The sequence below is a fragment of the Canis lupus genome, chromosome 9 (assembly GCF_003254725.2).
Source record: "Canis lupus dingo isolate Sandy chromosome 9, ASM325472v2, whole genome shotgun sequence".
Classification (NCBI taxonomy): domain Eukaryota; kingdom Metazoa; phylum Chordata; class Mammalia; order Carnivora; family Canidae; genus Canis; species Canis lupus.
In genome coordinates this window covers 45860484-45884766 of record NC_064251.1, presented here as the reverse complement: position 1 = coordinate 45884766, position 24283 = coordinate 45860484, and the positions used below count along the sequence as shown (strand labels likewise).

The following is a 24283-nucleotide window of genomic DNA, read 5'->3' as shown; positions in this document are numbered from 1 at the left end:
ATGGAAGGTTTCTGGGCAAAGGAGTGGCAGATGGAAGTGGGTTTACCATAACTCCGGCTACAGGGAAAGGTGGGGTGGCATCAGAAAGCATCAGAAAAGGGAGCCCCGGTGGCCCAGTGGTTTAGCGCCACCTTCGGCCCGGGGTGTGATCCTGGAAACCCGGAATCAAGTCCCACGTCAGGCTCCCTGCATGGAGCCTGCTTCTCTCTCTGCCTGTGTCTCTGCCTCTCTCTCTCTCTCTCTCTCTCTGCTGTCATGAATAAATAAATAAAAGCTTTAAAAAAATAATAAAAAGAAAAGGGGCTTCCAGGTGCTCAGCCATCTGCTGCAAGGGCCCTGCCTGTGGTGGCAGCAATCAGCCAGGACAGGGTTCCCAGGCCAGAAACGGCATTCAGACATCAAATTTGTGTCCCATCCTTCCTTTCCAGGGAGGAGACAGAACCAGCTCCTGCTTTTGGCCTCTAAAGTTTCTACAACCAAAGATGGCACACAATGCCCATTGACATCTAGGTAGGCACCATCCAGGCCCAAAAGGGGAACATTTAGTCAGGAGCTGCCATGGGGCCTGCAAATGTTTGCCCACCTAAATCAAGGGGAAATGGTGTTTCCACATGGCTGAGCGGCACACCAGCTGGTCCCTCATTAACCCTCTCAATCATGCACTAGAAAATGAACAACAAAGGCATTTTGCTCCATTAACACTGGCGTTTGCCCTGCAGGGGAAAGGAGGTAGGGAGGATACCAGTGTTGTCTAGACAGAGGCACTCAAAAAGGCAGATGCCTGAATTTCTGCCACTCAGGGAAGGGGTGAACACAGAGGTCTGGTGTGCCTGCCATGCCAGAAATCCCCAGCAGAGGCCAACCACAATGGCCATTCTCTCTTCTCATCCTTAGCATGAGGGTAACAACCTTTCACAGGTTTACTGTGAGGATTAAATGAGATCATGAATGTGAGAACACTACCCCACATCTGGTACCCACTAGATATCCATCAACCGCTTTGTTCTTTTTGCTTTTATTGAAAAGTGAGCTCAAAAGAGGTATGTGTCATGGGTGGCTCTTCACCTGTCTAGAATCCAGTTACAGTCTGACTTGGTTCATGGTCTGTAGTCATCCTCCTAGGGATGGGAATAAAGGACCCTGGAGTTATGCTACCCAAACTGTGATCCCCAGACTGTTCAGTAGCACTGGCATTACTTGGGAGCTTGCTAGAATGCAGAACCTTGGGCCTCAGATCTGTTAAGATGCAGATGAGAATTTGCATCTTAACAAGATCCCCAGGCGATTCAAATACACAGCAGAGTTTGAGATTCTGCTCTAGTATATTTGTCCCTAGGAGAAAACCATCTCCTCTCCTCTCCTCTCCTCTCCTCTCCTCTCCTCTCCTCTCCTCTCCTCTCCTCTCCTCTCCTCTCCCACCACAGGAAATAGGGGTCCTGGGTAGACAGAAGTAGAGAATGTCAACACAGAAGGGCCCTTTGATTAGCACCTACTTGCTAGCCACACTGCATTAAAGCACACTCAGGCACATGTTGAGAAAATTATTCCCATCTTGATTCCTTTCAATCTCCCTGTTAGTGAAGAAGAAAGACTCTGTTTGATGCCAGTATGTCTTTAACATCCCTGTATCTTCTATTCCTTTTTCTTTAAACAAGGACACAGGAGGTTCAGATCTAGATCCTTCCAAGGGCAACAGTGCATAATTAGAATTAATAACACTGTTTAATTTTTAGTGCATTTATTTGTAAGGTAACTTTTGGTTTATTCCAAGTGGTACAGATTTTCCACTAGTTCCCTTTCTAAGTAAGTTATATTTTAAACTGAATCAAATTGAAGAAAAACATTAAGTCCATAGGAATAAAACTGTGTGAATCTGGCAAAAACCACAACACAGGTATATAAATGACTATAGTTCAGTAAATTATTATTCCTTACAGTTTATAAAAGCCCTTTTGAGATAATCTTGTCTGCTGTTTTCATACTGTAGGTCATGAAATCAATGTAGCGGGTCATGACCAGCACTTTCTGGGTTTGCTTTGAATGCAATGAAATGGCATGGAATAGAAGAGTATAAAAATATAAGTACATTGCAAATATTATAGAAAAGTTAAGTACAGTCCAATGAAACTTTTGTTTTACTTTGTGTATCTACTGGTTTATAACATAAAATATACGTATTATGTTTAGGTTGTAAGAGTTAGCAAGAGTTAGCATCTAGCTTAATCTCCCAGCCACTGCTAAGTTAATTTCAATGGTGAGGAGCTAACTCCTTTGACCAGGCCACCTGTGAGCAGGCCCTTAATGGTATACACTGGAGGTCCCCACCTTAGCCCTCTGGCTCCTGTCTCATGACACAGAGCTGACAGTAGTAGCTACTGCAGCAGGTCATGAAACGGGCACTCCCCAGCCCTGCTCAGGTGAAGGAGGATTTGGGCACTTTGCAATGAGGCATCATTTCAACCTGCACAAAAAGAATTGTGGAGAAGCACTAGAGTGGAGCCATGTCCTTTTTGGAGGGACAGGATCCCCATCACCAGGACATGCTCTCCCAGCCCTCTCAATTCTTTGGCTCGGGCAGCCCCATTTCAGCTGTCTTCCCTTAGTGGTGTCTCTTCCCTTGAAAGGCTGGGGGGGAAGGGCAAGAAGAACAGGAGACAGCTGGGGGTAAGGATGAGGGGTGCAGGGAGGGGGGTGGGATAGAGAGCACCACAGGGTGGCACCTAGAGGCTAGACCTGGTCAAGGCCGAACCCCTGGTCTGACTGCATCCTGGAACCACAGGGAGGGCAGTAGCATGGGAGGGTCAGGTCATGGGTCCCTACACCCAACTCAACAGGAATTCCTAAAAATGCCTGCAGACTCAATGAGGGAAGTACGCTGCCAGTGAATTTTCAGGCAGGGAAGAGAATGGAGTTGTGGAATGCCCCTCTCTCCTCCCCACTTACACCTTCAGGCTTTGGTTCTCAGCTCAGGGAAGGCAATCCTCTGTTTTATCACATCCAGAACACTTAGCACACACAAACCCTTTCTGCAACGATCCTGAAAGAGGGGTCTGCTAAGGTGAACAATGTAGGGTACAGGCCATACCCAGCCCCAGCAGACTGACCCCTTGGCAGGGGGCTCTGGGCTCTGGGGCCCTTGGGGGGATGGGGAGAGGGGCTGGAGGGGCTGTATGGAACCACCCCATCATTAGCATGCTGTGCCTGCGCGAGTTCAAAAGCAGAACCTGGAACTGCAGCACAACTGGCCCTGGGCAAAGGACCTTGGTGTGCAGTGGCCTGATTTAGGGCTGAGGGCCCTTTATTCTCCTCTGGAAACTGTGGAGGTGAATTTTAAAAGGCCGAGGAGTGAGACCAGCACGCCTTGGCTGTGCCAAGTCCCCTCCTCCAGTCCCCATCTCCTTGCCTCTCGCCTTCCTCTGCTCTAGAAACTGGGCACTAGCTGTACCTCATTTCTACCCCCCAAAGCCTATTTTCTCTCTTTCCCTTAAAACTTGTTTTGTTGTTGTTAATCATCAGTGTTTCTGGCCAATAATCCCAGGGAGAAGGTAATCTCACTCTCCAAGTGCCTATGGGGAGATCTCCTTGGGATCACTCCTTAGGAAGAGGTAGTCCAGTTAGTAGGCACCTACAGGCCACCTGTAGGCCAAGAGCTCCTTGAACACCATGGGGGAGCCAAGACAGTTTTTACAGTTGTCATTTTAGCTAGAGAGGTGAACAGATCAATCAATGTCCATGAACCCCCAGCTGCCAAGGGGCCTTCACTGACCCGGCTATGAGAGGCAAAGGGTGTAGGAGAAAGCAAGTTTCGAATCCAGCCAACCTCATGTTCAAAGCCTGGCTTGTGCTCTAGCTCTAGAAACTTGAATTAATTACTTAACTTCCCTGGGCTTGTTTCTTTCCTTTCTATAAAGTAGAGATAATAACTCCTGCCTCACAAAGTAGGGCCTAATGGGGATTGGTGATAAAACAGGGTAGGTGCCCAGGACAGTGTTGACACGTTGTAGGTACTCAACAGGATTGGCTATAACCATTATTGCTGTTGGAAGCTACACAGAGAGTCCGAGCAATCTGAAATCTGATCCAGTTCAAACTGGAGACCTTTGCCAATAACCTAACTTCCCTGTTCTCTCATCTCTATAAAACAGGGGGCTGGTAACAGGTACTTTGTTGGGGTGTTAGGATAACATAAGGAAAGTGTATAGCACAGCACAGCATCTGGCACATAGTAGGGCTGGTTATAGGTCATGTCCATTCTTCCCAAACCAAATGGAAAAACTAATTTCTACAAACCCAGCAGGACTGACAAGCTTTCTTTTTACTGGGCCCAGTGAGAGACCCAAGGGTGAGGTTTTTATGTACCTTTGAGGCACCCAGACACATTTCCCAAAGAGGTTCCCATCGTGCAACTCCAAGGTGTGCCATCATATGGAACGCACTGCCACTCTGACTCCAGAATTCCCAGAAAAGGGTTTTTCACCTAAAATTTCACCTTCAAAGGAGAAACTCATTCACAAAGACAGCCCCTCCGCTCTTTAGGCCCAGGGTAATTTGCAGCTGAACAAGGCAACCACAAATGAGGAAATAAATTGTTGCTGTGGAGAAAAGATAAAGAACTGGGCTTAATTACACAAAATCTGGGCAGCCTGGGTAGCTCAGTGGTTTAGCACCGCCTTCGGCCCAGGGTGTGATCCTGGAGACCTGGGATCGAGTCCCATGTTCGGCTCCCTGCATGGAGCCTGCTTCTCCCTCTGCCTGTGTCTCTGCCCCGCCCCCCCGCCCTCTCTCTCATGAATAAATAAATAAAATCTTAAAAAAAAATTACACAAAAATCTTTGGTCTCCATAATCTTGGTTCATTAAACCCTTGCTGCTGGCCAGGAGGCAATGCCCAGGAGGAAGGGGTTAGCCCGAGTATTAATAGGATCAGCCCTTCAATCCCATGAAGGCAATTATGGACACATCCTTTCCGAACAGCCCCAAGTAAACCCACAGATCCCCAGCCAATATGGGGCTTTTCTAGGCAGCACTGGCTCTGCCGACACATCAGTGAGGCAAAAGGCCATGTTGCCCAGAGTGACAAGGACTCTGAGCTCCAGCACCACTGGCCCACTCAAGGCCTTCTAGGCACTCATCCCTTTCTGGAGACCTTGCTCACCTTATGCAAAATGCCTGACCACATCCTCATGTCTGCCTACGGTCTAGAAGGAGGGACATGCAGGCTTCAGAAGTAAGGGTGGAGAAAAGAGAAAAATGGCACTTGACAAATTAGGCCATCACAGAGCCCACCCCACCTGCCCCATCTCCTGAAGACCACACTGACCCTGGTAGTTTCTACATGGCTACTAAACCCACATTCATTTTTCATTCTGGTGTGTGCCAGGGAAGAAAGGGCAGAAGAGAAGATAGAAAACATCTATTCCTCATCCATTCAGTCATGGTTCCAGTTGGCTCCACCTCGAAAAGCTCTTTGCCAAATGCCTTGGGCAGGGGGTTGGACTGGGCATCTATTCCCAATCCCCATATGGGGACATTTCTATAGTCTGCCTATTGCCCTGATTTCTTCCTTCCCATTTACAGGGTCTGGACAGGTTCCCTTCAAGCTGCAGGAACAAGTGGGACACTCCTACTGCCAGTCAGGAGTATCCATGGCTCCAACTGAGCCTTTCTTGTCCAAAGAAATGCAAACTAAGGCAGACTCAGGCCACAAATCAAAATCCACCTCTTCTATCCTGCTCTCAAGACAGGTGAGCTCCAGGCCTCTTCCTACTGGTGCTCAGCGGAAAGTGCTAAGAGCGTGTAGGTAGAATGTGATGGGTACTGGAGCTCCATGGATTGCCTCCACCTATCACAGCCAGGGGCCTGGCAGAAGCAAAGAAGGAAGGACGTGGAGTTGACTGTGAGGCCAACTGTGAAGCTGCCTAGTTCCTGGTTTGCCCCTACGGGGCTCAAGCTGAGCCAAACAGCTGCAGCACCAACCCTGGCAGTAAAGTCTTCCAATTGCACAATCACAAGCCCTAGCAGCGCGTGGGACTCCCTTGGGGGGTCTCCGACTCCACTACAAATGCTACAATTACCAAATCCACACAGCTGGAAACTTGTGAATGGGCCAATGAATGGGTTCCTGGGATTTCTGGTGGAGTAAGGAGTTAAAGGAGCCAAGAACCCAGTTTTCTTTTCCCTCTTATGCTACCAAAAATTACTGAAGGCTTATTAGGAATGAGGAGCTGGCCAAGGCACCACCTAAGGACCACGTCCAGCACTCTGCACCAGCCAGCACCCTCACCGCCTTTACGGCCCTTTCTACGCATCAGCAAACCTTTCACGGACCCCCGTTTGTGATGAGGACCATGATGAGCTGGACAGCTGAGCAGCAGTCCCGTAGCGCTCCTCACCTTCAAAACACCTTATAAACATTAATTAATCCATATGGGATCTACAAGAGACGTCATGGCCTGGCATTACAGAGGGGTATGCACAGGGTACCCAGGAATCAGACCACACCTCAGGGAACAGCCCAAGTCTTCCATCCCACCTGCAAGAGTGAGGCAGGATGGGTTTTCTCACTATTCCTCTGTCTTCTACCCACTTAGCTAATTCTTCACAAATGTTCCTGTCATCTCTTCTGTTTCCTAAAGAACAACAGCAACAATCACAATAACAAAAATTTTCTCTGAGTAGATGACTTCTTCTCCCATCAGCCCCACCTCTGAGACTCCAGCAGCCATGACAATAATTGGCTGGTGTTAAAAAAAGGAATGAATGCTGGGGCTTTTCAGAGGATAAGAAAGCATCAATCTGCAGGTGCAGGTGTCTACCAGCACATCTGGGGTGGTCTGATGCGGCCTGGGTGAGACAGCTGCTCTGATCAGACCCACAGTCTGCCTGGCCCTTGGTGTGGCCAATATAGGAATAAGATGGGAAACTGAGGCTGGTTCATGATGATCTGGAGATGGGTTTGTATCCCTACAGCCCCAAATGCTTTCTTGGCTCTTGGAGAGGGTACTGAGTCTATAAGGGACATGTAAATATCACGAGCAACTGAAATATCCCTTGGAAATGTTTCCTGGAGTAAAAGAAGAAAGACTTTACATTTGAAGAAGTACCAAATTATTGCCTGCCTGGGGTACATACATTTCTCAGTTCAGATATGTGTGGAGGGTGGTATCCACTCAGAGGGACAGGCTCAGAGCACCTCCCATTTTGCTATTCCACAGAGCTTAATATAATCTAACCTAACCCCATGGTATAGAAGAGAACCAAGAGAAAGTGGTGTTTAGTGGAGAAGGTGATGAGACAAAGACACGGGGAAGATAAAATGAAGAACATAGCCCTTTATGGAAAGAATCATACCAGCTCTGGGGAGAGGGTCAAGGCAAGGCACTGAAGGGCAAAGCTGATTTATTACATGAACGTAGGAAAATGAGTGGTAGAGAGACAAGAAGTAGGATGGCTGGAAGCCTCATCTGCCACTCCAGCTTATCAGAAGCAAAGACCCTGCTCCAATCAGTCCTATATTAACTGGTAGCTGGGAGTCAACCCATCTCCTTGGGTCAGACAAATCGCCATCACAGTAGCCCTTCAGTACTTCTACCACAGGAGGAAAAGGGGGGTCTGCTGCCTACCCATTATCAAATGACCATCAGCTTGCAATGAAAATACACACACTCCTCCTGGCATAGATGCTGAAGCCAGAAGGAATGAGCTGACAACTCCAAAGGCAAGAAGTCAGTCAGAGGAGGGGCTGGCTGGCAGTCTGGCACCCTAAGAGTAGAAAATCACCAAGCTCAGTGAGTTCAGAGCCTCAACCACCCCTGCCTTAGCTCCAGGACCAGCCCCAAGTTCCTACAAGAGACCCATGGACAGGTTGGGCTCAGAATCATTGAGGCCACTTATCCTGCTGGACCATTTCAAGAACACAGAGGACCAAAGAGACAGATGCTCCCCATTCCATGACATTCCAAAGCCTTGAGGAAGCTCAGACATATCTAGGTGACACTCAGAGTCTTCCTTACCAACCTAGGGTATGAACTGAATTCTAGCTTTGTCACTTACCAGTTACGTGACTCTGGATAAGGATTTGAGCTTACCACATCTCTCTTCCTGCCAAATGGAAATAAGACTACGTATCTTGCATAGTCGTGTGGTCTGGAGAGGATGGATGGAGACAGCCCAGCATCATGCCTGGCATATACTGGATCCTTAGGATATGCTATTATCACTGCTACCAGGAGCGGCACTTAGGAAGGGCCTCTATCACTGGCTCATTCCCATATCTAAGACATATGTGGGCCACCCTGTGCCCTGGAGGCATCCACTTTACTACTCCTGCTGGACTTAGCTTTTGTGGGGACTTGCCACCCCAGTAAGCCTTGTAAGCAAACAGCTGAGAGCCAGAGGAACTTCCTCTGGGAGCCACGAAACCAGGCTGCCAGGCAAATGACAGCCCGGGTATTTGTTTTAATTTAGGCTCTTGTCAAGAGGAAACTTCATGGCTAACAGCCCAAACATGACTGCACAGCACCTCCCCAGGAAGCCTCATTCTATGGCTCTCAAATAAGCCATTCTGAGGAAGGAGGGAGGCAAGGACTCCTCACATTGCTGCCAAGTCAGCGCCTCTCCCACCCCCCCATCCAGGCTCCTAGAAGCCCAGGGGCCAGGGCAGCAGCAGCAGCAGCAGACAAGACAGCTCAGATGCTAGCTTGCTTCACTCAGGGTTGGTTAACAGGTACTCCCAAAGAAGGTCTCAGTCTAATTTCTCTTTTCAGGTCCCATCTTCCTCTGGGCAGAAATTTTCAAGGAGACCTCAGACAATTTTACTTCCCTACTCCAAGAGGTGGGGGTGAGGGAGAGATAGGAAAACTTGGAAAGAATTACGTTGGGGAGTCTTCGTCAGGGCAACAGAGAGAAACCTAGACAGAGATTTCCATGGGATTCTATGTTTTGAGAAATACGGAAACCACTACTGGATTTTGCAAGGAGCCAGAAAATATTCAGGAACATAAGTAGCATGTGAATATGAGGCATTGTTATTACTGTTATTTGCAAGAGCGCGGCTAAGAGGTCACTAATCCTTCCTTCAGGTCAGGGGCTGATCTGCAGCAGGGCTCTGAACAGATGTATGCCTCTATTCACGCAGACACATGTGTGCACACACACTCCATACAGCCATGGGCCCTGACCTTCACCCAACGTTGCTGGCGTCTGTGGGAGAAGGAGCAGATGGAGTGGCTGGGCTCGGTGCAAGACTGATACCCAGGGGATCCGGCTTTGCCCCTTTGATGTTGAAAAACCAAAGCGGAATGAACCATCATAAGGGGAGCTGGGGGGGGGGGGGGGAGGAAAAGGAATAGAAGTGGAGGAGGAGGGAGAAGAGGGAAGAGAAGCAGGTATGGGGAATGAGAGGCACCCAAGGGGATATAGAGGTCAGAGGCTGGATGCTGAGCACTGAGGAGCCTCCAGGGCAAGACCTTGGGGTTCAAAGCACTATCCTTGTTCATTCCTGTCCTCCCCGATATAACTGTCACCAAGGAATCTGAGCCAGCTTAACCCTTAAAAATGTCCTTGTCCCATGGCATGCAGTGTCCAGAAACTGAACTTGGCACCACCTGCCTCCCCAACCCTTACCCCCTGCCCCAGGACTCTGGGCTAGGAGACATAGCAAGAGAGTGGGAGGGTCCCACCAAAGTGCTCAGAGGGCAAAATCCACTTACTAGCTCCTTCAGGGGCCAGGACCCTCTTCCTACTCCCCTGAAAGCTTTGGGGAAGGTGTTTCAAGGGAGAGGTGGAGAGAAGTGCAGGGCCAGAGTCACCTAAGAGAGGAAGGGTGTATGGTGGGGGTGCTTGCCGCCTGGAAGGAGCCCCTGGAATGTACGAGTGAGTGATCAGTTACACATCCCCAGCGGCAGTGCAAGAGCAATCACATGATTGAGGCAGATTTGGGAGCGAGGGGGTGGAGAAGCCGAGGGATTTTTTTTGTTGTTGTTGTTGTTGTTGTTGTTTTCTTTTTTCTTCTTTTTTGGGGGGTGGTGAGGGTGGGGGTGGTGATGAGGCTGGCAGGAAAGACTGCTGAGCCGGAGGTTTCCAGCTCCTTCAATCCAAATGGCCCCCGCGGAGATCTGCGCCTACGGTCCCTCCCACCCGACCCCACCTCCACCCTAAAACACACAATGGCCCCAGGATGTCCCTGAGGCGACAAACTCGGGGGCCAAGGACTTGGCCAAAATGGCCTTTCTGCTCCAGCGTGGACAGAGCAGTCAGTCGGGAAGCGCAGGGAGCACCCTACTAGGGCTCTGCTTCCTGAGGGCTGGGGAGTGCTCGGTTACACAACAGGTGGGAACGGGGGGACACAGCTCTCCCGCCCCGTCGGGCCCGCGGCCCCCCGCCCGCTGGAAGTCCGCTCCGGGGACCCGGTCTGCGGCAGAGCGGGGGGGACCCCCCGTGTGTCCCCCACGTCCCGCGCCCTCCGCCCGCAGCCCCGCAGGTCGCGCCCCGGGGCCGTCGGGGCGCCGCGGCCCCCTCCCGCCCGGCCTCCCGGGCCCGAGCGCGCACGTACTGCTGTAGAGGGTGTCGATCCAGGAGAGACGCGGCAGGCCCCGGTGGCTGAGCGGCTCCATGCCCGCGGCTCCGCGCGGCGGCGGCGGCGGCGGCGGCGGCGGCTCCGTCAGATCGGAAACCCGAGCCTCATCGCACAACAAAGGAGGGAGGGCTCGGGCCGCGGGCCGGCGGGGCGCCGGGAGGGGCGGTCAGCCCGGGAGGCCGGAGTTGCCGGGCGCGGGCCGGAGGCGAGGGGAGGCAGGCAAACAGGTAGCTGGGAGGAGCGAGCCGGGGCTGCGGCGCGGGTGCGGGAGGGCGGGCGAGGGCAGGCGGGCGCCCCTGGGAGCCCTTCCGGCTGCTGCGGCCCCGGCCGGCCCCGCTGCGGATCCCGGAGCCGCGGCCCCGCAGCCCGCCCGCAGACTAGCAACTTCCCGGGGCTGCGCGGCGGCCGGGGCCGGGGCCGGGGGCGGGGGCGGGGGCGGGGGCGGGGGCGGGGCCGCCACCAATCCGCGCGAGCCTCGCGCCCCCTCCCCCCGCCGCGCGCCGCCAGACCCTCGCGGGAGTGGGGGGCAGCCCCGGTCCCTCCGGACCCCGGGGCGAGACGGGCTCTGGCCGGTGGCGGAGTGGTGGTCCCGCGGGGGGCTCCCGGCCGCGGCGCAGGCGCAGGCGCAGGCTCCTCTTCCTCCCCTCGCTGGGCTCGGCCGAATTCTGGCAACCCGCAGACTAAGTGCCGCGGGGAGCCCTACGGGCCCCGCAGGGGTGACATCACCTGCCGCCCCAGGATCTCTAAGCGCAGTTTCTGGGGCCGGTGCAGCCGTCAGGCCCCTCCCCTAGGCAAGCCTGGGGGGCGGCGCTGACGGGGTTAAGGTCCTGCCCGCCCGAGGAAAGCCTTGGCCGCTGGGCCACTCTTTCCTTCCAAACCTTAACAACCTCATCTGTTTAAACACCCTTGACCTAAAAGCCGGGCGCTTCTGCCCTACACACCCGAAGGCGGAGGCTGGAGAGAGGCAGGGGGCTGGGGGGGTCCAGGAGGGGCAGTGAAGGAAAAACGGGAGACAGGACACACTCCGGGGTCTCCACTGGGTTCCCCAAGAGACTTGTTTGGGGATCTACAGTCGCAGCCCAGGAGGCATACCTTGTAGGCATGATCACATACAAGTTCAGGGAAGTCTGGGGTCAAGACGCCTCTGAAAACAAAACCTTTAGAAATAAAATTGCTGGGACGCCTGGGTGGTTCAGTGGTTGAGCATCTGCCTTCTGCTCAGGGCGTGATGTCAGGGTGCCGGGATCGAGTCCCACATCCAGCTCCCTGGAGGGAGCCTGCTTCTCCCTCTACCTATGATCTCAGCCTCTCTGTGTCTCCTGAATAAATAAATAAAATCTTAAAAAGAAAGAAAGTTTCTGGTAAGACCTCCCAAGAACAGTGAAGGGGGGGCTTTATGCCCATCTCCTGGGTGCTGGTTCTAGGGAAGCCAAGGCAACTTTGCTGCAGATTCGGTCCTGTAGGCCTCCTATGGCCAAGGACTCTGAAGGACCTGAGAGGGAGGGGAGTCAGGCTACAGGCTGTGGGGGAGGGAGGAAGAGGGCAAGGGGCACTGAAGCTCCTCTCTTGAAACCAAGAGAAGGGAAGCAGAAAACTTCAAGGGACTCAGCTCCACTGGGACCCACCCACATGGGGGCTATGCTCCTCATCCTTCCAAATAACTGCAAATTTAGTTCTTCTTGCAGACCCTCCTCACCCACAATGCTGAAAGGAAGCCTGCACCCAACCCCTTGCTGCTGCTTGGGTGGAGGCCTCCAACCCATACCAGGTCAGGCAAGCCCTTGGGAGGTGCAAGGTAAATGAGCAGAAAGCCTCTACAGGTGGCTATGGTGGGTGTTTTTTAACTGCAGGTAACACTGGGCCCTCCCCAAATCCACTCAGCTCTCCCCCACCCCAACTCTCCTGGCTCAGACTCTGGCTCTGGCTCTTGTGGCCCCTCCCTGCTCAGCTGTCACCCTCCCACCAGCCCTGACTTGCACACAAGACTGGGAGGACCAAGCAGGCACCTGGAGCTTGGCAGAGAGGGGGGTGTGCATCTCCAATGAGATGCTCCAGAAATAGAGCCAGGATGGGAGAGGAAGCAAATGGGCTCTCAGAGGAACCAGAGGGAGGATGGTGAGAGTGGAGGAGTGGAGATGGGCCCAAGAGCCTCTCTTCTTCCCACATGGAACTCTCAGAAGGCACGGAACCCAGAAGAAAGGTAAAGGGGAATGTGGACCAGGGAGGCAGCAGAACTGCCCCCTACCCAATATCTACCTCCACCACCAAGGCAGCCTGGGCCCCCTCTGTATGCTGCAGGGATTTTTCTGATGGCCACATCCGGGTGCTGTCAGGAGGCCACAGATGTATGTTTCTCTGCGTGAGACACATACATTTGCATACATTTTACATTTTTATCTACAAAGGCTTGAACATGCTATTTTCAGCATTTCCAAGCTAAAACGTTACAGTTGCTCTCCTTAACATTGCCACAGTTTGCTTTTTTCCCTACATTCTGTCCAATCCTGTCCTGGATCTCCCACTCCAGAACACTATACAGGGTACAGGGAGAGAGAGGAGTCTTGGAGGCAGTAAGGAGGGACACTTGTAGTAATTAATGGAGAATGTCTGTGGTGCACCTGCCTAGGACCCCAGTGCTTTGCTTATAAGATCATCTCACTGCGAACCTCATTGCCATCTTCAGCTCCCTGTGTTTTCTAGATGAGAAAACGGAGGCACTGAGTTAACCCTCCCAGCCCTCCTCCATCTCCACACACCCATCTCCATGCACACGTCCCAGGAAAGGGCAGTTACTTCAAGATGCCCTTGATGCCATTTCTAGTAGCATCCAGTAGGTGGTAACACCACACAGCCTGATTCTAGTCTTGGCTTAGAGACAAGTGTGTGGGCCTTTGAACACCAGAGCAATTTGAGACTGGAACAGAAGCCTCCAGATTCCTGGCACTGAGCATAGGGAGGAGTTTGGGGGGGGACCCAATACATTCTAGGAAGGAAGGAGTTAAAGAATCATTCTCATCTGTATTCTGCCAAAGGTTAAGTGCTCTGCCCAAACCCCAGTCTGTCAGAGCAGGGGAGGGGCTTTCCTGTGGACAGAGTGCCCTGATTCAGCTAAGTGCAGATCTGCCTGCGAACCCCCAAGGCACTGAATCAGCACCCAACCCACTTCATCCTCCAGGCCCACAAGAACCATTCCCTGTCCAGGCTTTTGAGCAAACCCTCTCCACCTTTGCCAGTGCTCCCTCTGGCCTGTGCACATAGCCTGTCCTCAGCTCCCTACCAGCCTTGGTGACTACCTGCTCCTGCCAAACCACCCATCAATGTAAGGGAGACTTAAGGGTTGGTCGCCTTGCCCGTAGTGCTGGGCCAACGATGAGACGCTGAGCGGGAAGGAGATATAGCCTATCCTTTTTTTTTTTTTTTTAGATATATCCTATCCTGAAGGTCAGTGGGCTTGCCCTTAATTCCCAGGTCTGCTACTCACTCACTACCTTCCCAACAACCAACTCTTGCTTCCACAGCCACTTACTCAGATGGAAAAACGGTAACTATGCTTACAACCTCAGTACCTCCACTTTTCTTCCATCCTCACTGTGAGCAACCCACCTCCACTGTGCACAAGAGGAAGGCCAGGGAGTCCCAGCTTCCTTGATCACCTGGAGGTCACTGCTCCTGGAAAGGATGTCCGTTCACCTCTCCCCATGCTGGGGCTGGCAGGGGGCACCAGTGTGCAGAGAGACTGGATGTGCATGTAGGGGTGGAGGGCCTCCACATTCAAATTAGGAAACAAAAACCAAAACCAGGGGATTCCTGGGTGGCGCAGTGGTTTGGTGCCTGCCTTTGGCCCAGGGCGTGATCCTGGAGACCCGGGATCGAATCCCATGTCGGTCTCCCGGTGCATGGAGCCTGCTTCTCCCTCTGCCTGTGTCTCTGCCTCTCTCTCTCTCTCTCTCTGACTATCATAAATAAATAAAGAAAAAAATAATTAAAAAAAAAACAGACTATGATAGCCCCCCCTCAAAAAAAAGACTCTGTACCCTTCCTGCCAGATCTGCTCTTTAAAAGCTGGGACTGCATCTTTTTTTTTCACTGGGGTATCCACAGCACTCAGCCCCATGGATGAATGAGGCTCAGGTAGACTCGAAAACAGCCATAACCACATTGTGCCCCCAGACCAGACTCTCTGCCCAAAGCCCAGCAGGCTGGCATTCAACAGCACAGGCTGAATAAGTAAGATGAATGACGGCTGACGTTTGCAGAGTGCTTCTTAAGTGTGGGACACTGCTCACTTAACCCTCATAATAAGCCAACGAGATAGGCACTGCTCTTCTCTCCATTCCCCAGAAACAGACAGGGTAAGCATTGGCCAGCTAGCAGCTGGTGACACTTGAGAATGAACTAAGATGCTGAATCCAGAGTCCACATGTATAATCTCTGAATTGGGCTGCGATGAGTGAACAAATGAATGAATAGAATGAAGTTAAACTCAGGGAGAAAGACATTGGAGCCATAGGAGGAAGGCAAGACTGGAATTCCAGAACCACCCCCACCCCCATCCCCACCCCATCCCCAAGCCCATCAATGGTTAAGCAAAATGAGAACTGGTACTCAACACCACATCTACCACAACAGGGCAGATGACTATGGACACAAGCTGGATGCAATCAATTCTGTGACAGTTTCTGGAATTCCAGTCCCCACTGAACTCTACTGCTTCTATCCTTGGGCCTATCTCAAGCCTTTCCCAGCTCAGTTTTCAAATCTGTAGCATACGCAGGTAGCTCAGGCAGACGACTGTATTCTGTTTCTGGATTCTTGCTTTGTTTTCTTTACCGGTACGGGAAAATAGTATTTACTGTTCTGAGATGCACCTTCACCCCTTGGGCCTAGAAATTCCCTAGGCCTCTGCTGGGTCACATCTCAAGGAGAAGTCTTGGCCTGATAGTTCTATCCTTGGTCCTCTTCCGACCTGTCTTGTCCCAGCCTCCTTGCTTTTCCAGAGACAGTGAGATCTACAGATAGCACAGATTAACTCAAAGCCCTCCCCAATTATTTATTTCTCTACCAAAGTTTTGTGTCAGCTTGAGTCATAAATATCTGCAGCCCTGGCAAGATGTAAACCAGAGAACTGCATTCACGCCCCTTGCTGCCTCCCTCAGCACCATGGCCAGGAGAAGGCACAGTGACATCCAACTCACTGTAGCCATGAAGCTCCCTACACATACCCACACATTTCCAATGTGGGGGAAGCCTAGCTCCCCCCCACTGGCCACAGTGAGTTCAGCTTCCTGGACAGACTAGCTGCCCTAGATTATACTAGGTAAATACAATTTCAGGAGGATCTTCGTGCCAAGCCCCTAAAGTGGCCCTCACTCAACTTGGCTCAGATTGCACACACATACCCCCTCCCCCTGCCAGGGGTCATTGTGAGAGGTTTCCTACAGAGTGGATCAGAGGGCTCAACAATAGCGGTGGAGCCCCCTGCCTGATTTACTCACCACAGCATCCTCGTCAGCATTTGGAAAGAGTCCAGCAGAAGAGATTGAAGGATTCTCTGAGTCCCAAAAACACAGAGACCAAGTTCAGTGGTTCCAACCTTATCAGATCCAGAATGCAGCAGAGGCATGCCCACCTGGGGTCAGAGCTCACAGGCTGGCCCTCTGCTCTCCTGTGGCTGCCATTCCCCTGAAACTGGCCATGCGTCTTGTTCTTTCAGCCAGTGTTCTGCAGATGCACCCCAGCCCTGTGCTGCTCTGCCAGGAGCTGTGACGCTACCAGCCAGACCTGGCCCCCGTCCCTGTCAGACCCAGGAATGGCCGCAGGGGCTGAGGATAGGCTGTCAAGGAGATTGGCTCCAAGAGGTGGCGGCTCAACATTCGGGAAGGCAAGGACAAAGGAGCATCAGAGCCTAAACAGTGGTGCTTGTCAGCAGTAGAAGCTTGTTTTGGGGTTACCGTGCAAGTTTGCGGTGTGCAGCCATATCTGTTTAAGGGCCAGGCCTCTTTAAGGCAAGTTCCCTCTGCAGACACTTCCAGCCACCAGCAGTCCTGCGGCGGATTGGGGGGGGGGGGGGGGGAGCTCCCGAGTGCCATCTGGTGGCCCAACAGAGCAGCACATCAGCCACTAGAGGTGGTCCTGCCACAGTTCAGCCAAGAGGCCTGGAAAGCCTCAGCTTTTGGGATGCCTGGGTGGTTGAGCATCTGCCTTTGCCTCAAGGCTTGATCCCAAGATCCAGGATTGAGTCCCACATCGGGCTCCCTGCGGGGAGCCTACTTCTCCCTCTGCCTGTGTCTCTGCCTCTCTCATGAATAAATAAATAAATAAATCTTAAAAAAAAAAATCTCAGCTTTGCCCACTAGATTCTGCACAGAACTGCAGGTGACCATTGTGAGTAAAGAGGCTAGGGAAGGCAGGAGGAACTCCGTGTGGGGTCAGGAGAGAGCAGGAATCTGGGAAGAATAACCAGCCACCCCACTGAACAAAATCTTCTCTAAGATATTCTCCAATGGGCTTTTTTTTTCCAGTTTCCAAGCTTGCCTCCTTCAGGACCTAAAGCACAGCTATGCATATCCGGTGCCTATAAACATGTAACAGTGTCTCTCAGTGAGGGAAGGGCAGTTGGTACTCCCCCACAGGAAGTATTTGCAAATATGTAGGAGCATTTCGTTTAATTTAATTAATTTAATTTATAGGAACATTTTAAAGCCAGAGATGTTAAAGTGTCCTGCAAAATGCAGAACTCTCCCAAAGAATGTCTGTCCCCAGGTGTCAACAGTGCTGAGAACACTACTTGGTTAGGGGCACATGTGGAAGTTCACACCTCCTGTTTTTTTTTTTTTTTTAAGATTTTTATTTATTTATTCATGAGAGACACAGAGAGAGAAGAGGCAGAGACAGGCAGAGGGAGAGTCAGGCTCCATGCAGGGAGCCCGATGTGGGACTCGATCCCAGGACTTTAGGATCACACCCTGGGCTGAAAGCAGGCGCTAAACTGCTAAGCCACCCAGGGATACCCACACCTCCTGTTCTTTTCCCCATCATTTTGCCTCTGATGTCCTCCCAAAATTTCACCTTTATAATCTTAGAGGTGGAGAGAGGAAGTGGTCTGGCCTAGGCCACCTTCACAAAGGGTGCCCCTACCCAGAAGCTAGGTACACCTGTACTCATTCATGACCCTTGGGCAGCAGCAGGGTGGGTGGCCTAGAACAGACCCTTAGGAACAGCAGATGGTGTCTGACCAGAATCACAGAAGACCAAGGGACCACCCCGCCATCCTTCCCACATGAATGATTCAATCTACCACTGGCTTTCTCTCCCCAAACCGTCCCAGGACACCCATCTTTTACAAAAGGCACTTTCAAGTTCTAGTCATGAAACCTTGTGACTCCTTATTTCCCCTTCCCCAAGTTCACTGCACTCTGTCCTGGGCTAATCACTTCTGTCTCAGGAACAGTCTGGTACCAGCAGCTGACTTAGGAAATCAACACATGTGACATGTATTCTAATGAAGGGAGAGTGGAAAGGAATAAAATTCTGGCCGTGGTGGCTAAAGAAAGCAGCGCAGTGGTCACATTTGACCTGAGTCTCAACCTGAGTTGGTTTGAGCAGTCCCAGACTCCGGAGGCTGACATCATCACACGATGATACAGTTGGAGGAAAAACCTTCCCAGCATCCCTCAGCAACTAGAGCACTTCCCATTGCTGTCAGAATAAAGACCCACATCCTCTTGGTGGCACACAAGGACCTGTGGCCTGGCTCCTTACTTCCTTTCAGCTTTGTCTGGCACAGTCCCCTAGCTCTCTTGCTTTTTCCAAACTTTTGGATAGGACGATATTTCTAGCTAAAATGCCTGGATATCTCTTCATCTTCCCTCCCATCTTAACTTGAATGTCACTTCTGCTAGGAAGCTTTCCCCAGGAAGGCCTGCATTTCAGATTACTCAGTGCTTTTGTAAACCACTCAATGCCTGTGTCTCCTGCTAAATGGAACCCTCCAAGAGGATTCAAACCGCCATCTCTCTTGTTCACCACTATAACCCCAGCACCTTGAAATAGTGGTTTCAGTAAATGAATGAATGGATGGCTAAATATGTTCCTGGTCACAAAGACCCTTGAATGAGGGAGTACAGACACTTCAGCCAGCCTAAGTCCACCAGCTGAAAAAAAAAACCCAAAACTGTCTAGATCAGCTGGGATATCATGACAAGAGGGGTCATGCTCTCTGGAAAGACTCAGAAAAAAACAAAAAAACAAAAACAAAAAACAGGATCCTAGAATCAGATTTGGGGCAAGAGGATTGCTGCTCTAATTAATTCCTAACTGTTCACACAAAATCCCAGCTAAAAACTCCCCAATGCACAGGGCTCCCTCACTAAGCAGCCAGCATTCAATGCTGCACTCTTTTTTGCCCAATCAGACTCCAACATGGAAATGAAATAGAAACCAAGAAATGGTTCAGCCCACCAAGGGAACTTTGGTCTCAATTCTCAGAGTCCTTCTCCTGGACCCGTCCCAAATTTGCAATTACATTTGTTTTTAGAGGAAGGGGGCAAATTGTAGGCCTCCTGTGGGAAAAAGCAGTCCCTGAGAATGCACCTGTCCAGTCCCTCCTCCCATTGTCTGGCAGGGGACAGAAGTTGGGAGTCTGAGAAATAAGATGCTGCTGGCCTGCAGCAATGCTGAACTCCCCAGTCCCAGGGGCTGTAAGCTGAAGCTGTCACCCACTGGGTTCCAGTGATGACTTTGGTGCCCCTTCAAACAGACAGATGGGAAATCTTCCTTTCAGCTCAATGATGGGAGAAGTATATGGGAACTGATTCTGGGTACCCTGTCTTCCTGAAGACCTTGCTCAAGAGGGTCTTCAGGTTGCCTCACAAGGGCAGGCAGACAGGGCTTGTAGACTCTCTGTGGCTGCTGCTTGCACTGAGCTATGGGGCTCCTGGGCCGGCCAGAGAACAATGGAGGTACTGTGCCAGACTCACCCAGTCTGCTGGGTACCTGCAAAAAAGGAAGAAGATTCCTTTTCATTTTCCTTTCACCAAAAGAAAGAGACAAAACACCCAATTTTTAGTCAAGGTCTGATTTGCTGGGACCTGGGTCTATAGTCCAGAAATCACCCTAGGCACCTAGAGTCAATAAACCAGATGGTTAGTCCTCTAAAGCTACCCACCAGCTTCTCACCTGCTGCCTAGGAAGGGTATTCTGGCATAGTTAATATTCCCAGGGTTCTTCTCTCCCCTGAAATGATGGGATCTGAGGGGAGGAGATAGTAGTTGTCAATGATGGGCAGAGGAATGATAATAAAGGTGATGGTAACAAACACTTATATTGTGCTTACTGGGCCAGGGCTGATCTCAGGACTCTGCATGTATGAAATCATTGAATTATCAAAGTAATCCCTGACTGCCCTAAAATTTATGTCTACTACCTCCCCAACAGAAGGGAAAGAGCAGTAAACTGAGCACATCATGAGTCTAAGCCCTGACTCTGCCACTAACTTGCTTTTACTCTCTGGACCTTGGTTTCCTTACCTTGATATGCAGGGATCAAAATTGTCCAGTCTATGATTCCTTGAGAGATAGATGACTAGGAAATAGCTGATAAGGGAGGGGAAAAACTTTCTTCTTTCCCACCCCTCAGTTCCCCAATATTTCAGGAGGCCCCAGAGGTTTCGAGGCTAGAAAAGCTATTCATTAGCCCACTGAATATTCCCTGAGCTCTATATAAGGCTGGGTTCCTTTGTCAGGCTTGTGATAGTAGATTTGAGACATGTCTAGAAGTCCCCAAGAGGCAAGGCAGTGTCTGGTGGGTCCAGAGGATGGTGTGGACAGAACATTAGAGAGGGGATGGAGGGGTCACCACTTCGAAATGAGCTGATTAGGGGCACCTGGATGGCTCAGTGGCTAAGCATCTGCCTTTGGCTCGGACATGATCCTGGGGTCCTGGGATTGAGTCCCGCATCGGGCTCTCTTCAGGGAGCATGCTTCTCCCTCTGCCTATCTCTGCCTCTCTCTATGTGTGTCTCTCATGAATAAATAACTAATCTTAAAAAAGAAAAAAAGAAATGAGCTGATAACTAAACACTTCTTGGAGGAAGTATCATTTCCAGGCCTTGGCAGGACACCTCATATTTCACTGACAAAAATGGTGGGGTAGGGAGACAGGGCATTCAGAGGGAAGGAAAAGCATAAGCAATTATGCAGAAATGTAATTAGGCAGAAATAGGAGGTGAAGAGGGAAACCAGAATGGATGCCTGGAAGAGAAGATTCTTCTGGAAACTGGGGAAGAACATAGGCACTTGCTAATAAAACGTCTGGCCTCAGCACAAATTCAAGGACACAACAGAATTTACAGCTTTTCTCAAGCCTGTCTTTAGAAAGAAGGGACAGCTCTTCCCTGCAACACCACCAACAAAAGTTGGACTTACATGCTGTCCCTGTGAGTTTGTGGGCAAAGGCACCCAGTTACTGCAAGTCTTCAGTCAATGTGCCTCCAGCTTCACTGATAGTTGTTCTAGGCACTGTGTTAAGCACATCACTTTCACCCTTTCTTCTTTCCAGGCTTATTGAGGTGTAACTGACAGCACAGTGTGAGTTTAAGGCATACAATGTGATGATTTACTGCATGTATCATGAAATGACAAATGTAACGAGGTAGAGAAAACTGAGGTGTCAGCTCTACATCCAGCCCCATCCAAATGTTTACGTCTGCACTGCCCTGGCCCCAAATAAGAGAACCAGTACACTCAGAACTTTCTCAAAAATGTTTTGTACTTTGAACAAAGCCAGAGGCCATGGGGGAAGATAGTACCACATAGTGAGCTATGAGAGATTCACCTTCCTAAGGAAGGACCCTATCTTTTTGAGAAACCTTTTCACAGAACCTCAAAGGGCAAAGGCTCTGAGGAATTGTAGTTCCCCTGCAGTGCCATCTTGGGGGAGCACTTTGCAATGCTGCAGGCCCCACCTCATCTCTGAGGCATCTCTCCCACAAGGGCATCCCCCCAGACCAGGCCCAGCTAAGTATTTATAAGGAGCACTTCAAGAGAATCGTTCCTATTCCAATGCCACCAGGAAAGAGGGCCTGAGCTCATGGTCTGGGCTAGAGAGGGTCATGGCCGAGGACTTGAAGCTGCAGCAGCCTCACACTAAGTGATTTCAAATTCCCGTCATGGCCACCCCTCCAGGGTGAGACTGTGCTCAGCTTCTAGGCTGGCAGGTTGCAGATAGGAAGACACTGTCCCTCTGCCTCCTGACCCCTTGGACGTTTCCCACTCTAGGGACCTCCTTAGATCTCAGCCAGGACTCACACGAAACCTGGCTCCTCACCCTGACGCCCCCCTCATGGCCCAGAGTCTTCTAGACAAGTCATTGCCCAATCCCTTCCATGGCCCACTGAGTTATTTTCCAGGTTCCTATTTCTATCTGATTATGCAAGTTTCTTTCCTCCAGGAAGCCACATGCTCATCACATGAGGGTGGCCACAGGTCACCAGCAAATGGGAGAAGGGTACCCAGAAGGGCCTCTTTCCAGGACCCCAGGGCTGTGGATGGTGGTTCCCTGCTCTCACAGGGGCCTGAGACCACCAGAAGGAGACCAGTGCAACCCCAGATAAGATAAGATCATGATAAGATCATGACTTGGTTTTCAGTTTCACCAGATAAGATCATGACTTGGTTTTCAGTTTCACCAGAGAGCAAACCCCAGAGGTGCCCCTGTCCATGGGTTTTGTGCCTGGCAGCCTGAACGGGAGATAAGAGCAACCACTCCACACAAGTGGGGAACGACATGGCACCTCCCCTTAACACCAGATGGACCTGGCTCCAGGCCTGCTCTGCCCCCCAGATCCCTGGTTCTTGGAGCAAATGTAGCCTACTGACTGTTGGAGCAAAGTCCTGCTAGAGGCTGCTGAGATAGGAGCCTTTGCTGTTCCTCGCTGGCCAGAGCCTCCACACTGGAAGTTAGTTTTGGAGAGGCCCTTAGGAAAGCCAAGCCGTTGTTTTCTTCTTTTTCTGGAGGTAAAAAAGACCGCTTTTGTAAAAGAAATCCAATTTGCCTCCCACCACGACTAACCACAGATGAGGAAGCAGTCACAGAGAAGCTCTGGCCCCTACAGCCCCTGGTTTCCTGCTGTTCTCTCTGGGAGACCACACATGGAGCTGTACACGCAAGCAGGCCACATTTCCTTCCAGGCCTACAAGGAACCTTGACTTCCTACAAAGACCACCAACGCCAACAGTAGTCCATGTGGCCGCATCTGTCCACAGCAGCACTTCTGCTGATTTCAAAAGGAAGAGGTCTGTTCTGTGGAGGACAACACAGCCCGAGACACCGACAGAAGCTGACTTCCCGTCTGGCTTGCCTGATCCTGAAAGCAAAGGTGCCTGATTCCAGGGTCAGTGCTCTATCTCCCATGAAGACCCTCATTCTCAGGGAGCTGACGAAGGTGCGAAGCTTTGCTCAGGAGCGGTCAGGGTCACAGACACTTTGGCAAACCAGTTCTCTCTAGGTCTGTAGGAGGCAGGGAAGAATGGGGAAACGAACTGTGGCAGGGTCCTGCTATGGAGAACACCCAGGCTGCTGGCTCAGAGGCGACACTGCAATTAGCACTCTGTAATTTGCTTACTTGTATGCATCTCACATGTCACCAAAAGACAATGTAAAAGGTGTGCTGCATATAAGCTAGTGTTTTTTTTTTGTTTGTTTGTTTGTTTTTTAAGATTGATTTACTTGAGAGAAAGAGCAAGCAGTGGGGAGAGGCAGAGGGGGAGAGAGAGAAATTCAACGGCACTCCACACTGAGTGGAGTTGACAACCCTGAGATCACACCTGAGCTGAAACTAAGACTCGGAGGGAAGCTTTAACTGACTGTGCCACCCAGGGGCCTCTAAGCTGTTTAGTGAGTTTATTCAGGTTTTTGTTTCCTGTTCTAACAGTAATAAAGCCATAAACACATTTTTTAGACAATAAAAGAGTAAAATGTGCATTAGCATTTTCCAGTCTACTTTGGTATGCATACAGTAGGGGGTCTTTGCGTAGTTATCATCAACAGCTCTCTAGACTATGCTCAGGCATTTCTCAGCCACTGAGCCATGGCCAGTCCAGCTTTTATTCTCTCCTGGGTCCAGAAGTTTTACCTAGATGAACTATAACCTCACTTTGCTCTGCGCCACCTTGGGCCCAAACACGAAGATGAGCCCCCAGGAGGAAACTCTAATTCATCATCGAATTTTGTTCTCAGTACATGGGAGATGTCTCTGCTTCCTTGTGGGAGGGAGGAACATCACCCACTTGTCAGCACTGCCCAGGAAATACTGAAGATGAAGCCTCATCTGTAGTATCCTCAGTAGAATCTGAGAACTGCTACTGACCGGGCCTTGGGACTCTTCCTTCCTTGGGGATGGACCACAGTTTTGAGATTAGAAGGAAGTCTTGGGATTGGCCAGGGCTATATTAGCAACATCAGCCCTTTAGCAATGGAAACTGAGGAGGAGGAGGGAGGGCGGTGGTGCGGGGAGATCTCTAAAGAAAAGTTCAGTTTGAATTCACCACCCAAACCCCAACCTATGATAGGGACAAAGTAAGTTGGAGGGTTGGGTTTGCTATTGCAATCTCAGGAGAACAGGAGAGAGATGTGCTTACCAAACTTTTTCACAATGTGCCACAGGCAGGAAATGCCCATGTCTGCATAGCACACTGGGACCAGTAGACCA

At 50.9% G+C, this 24283-nt stretch overlaps 1 protein-coding gene across 4 annotated transcripts in view; it reads right to left on the bottom strand.

The window, feature by feature from the left end:
* ABR (ABR activator of RhoGEF and GTPase) overlaps positions 1 to 24283 on the bottom strand; it is a 186369-nt gene that overhangs the window by 128842 nt on the left and 33244 nt on the right. Inside the window, exon 1 of one of the 4 annotated variants that reach the window (XM_025476217.3) lies at positions 16071 to 16580. The exons of 2 other annotated variants lie outside the window; for them this stretch is intronic. Coding sequence is in view for 1 of the 2 variants with exons in the window: in XM_025476215.3 (XP_025332000.1) it covers positions 10552 to 10612 (61 nt within the window). In the remaining variant the exon portion in view is untranslated. Of the gene's footprint in view, positions 1 to 10551; positions 10708 to 16070; positions 16581 to 24283 lie in introns of those variants that run through there. One more of the 4 variants, XM_025476215.3, reaches the window with a different exon arrangement.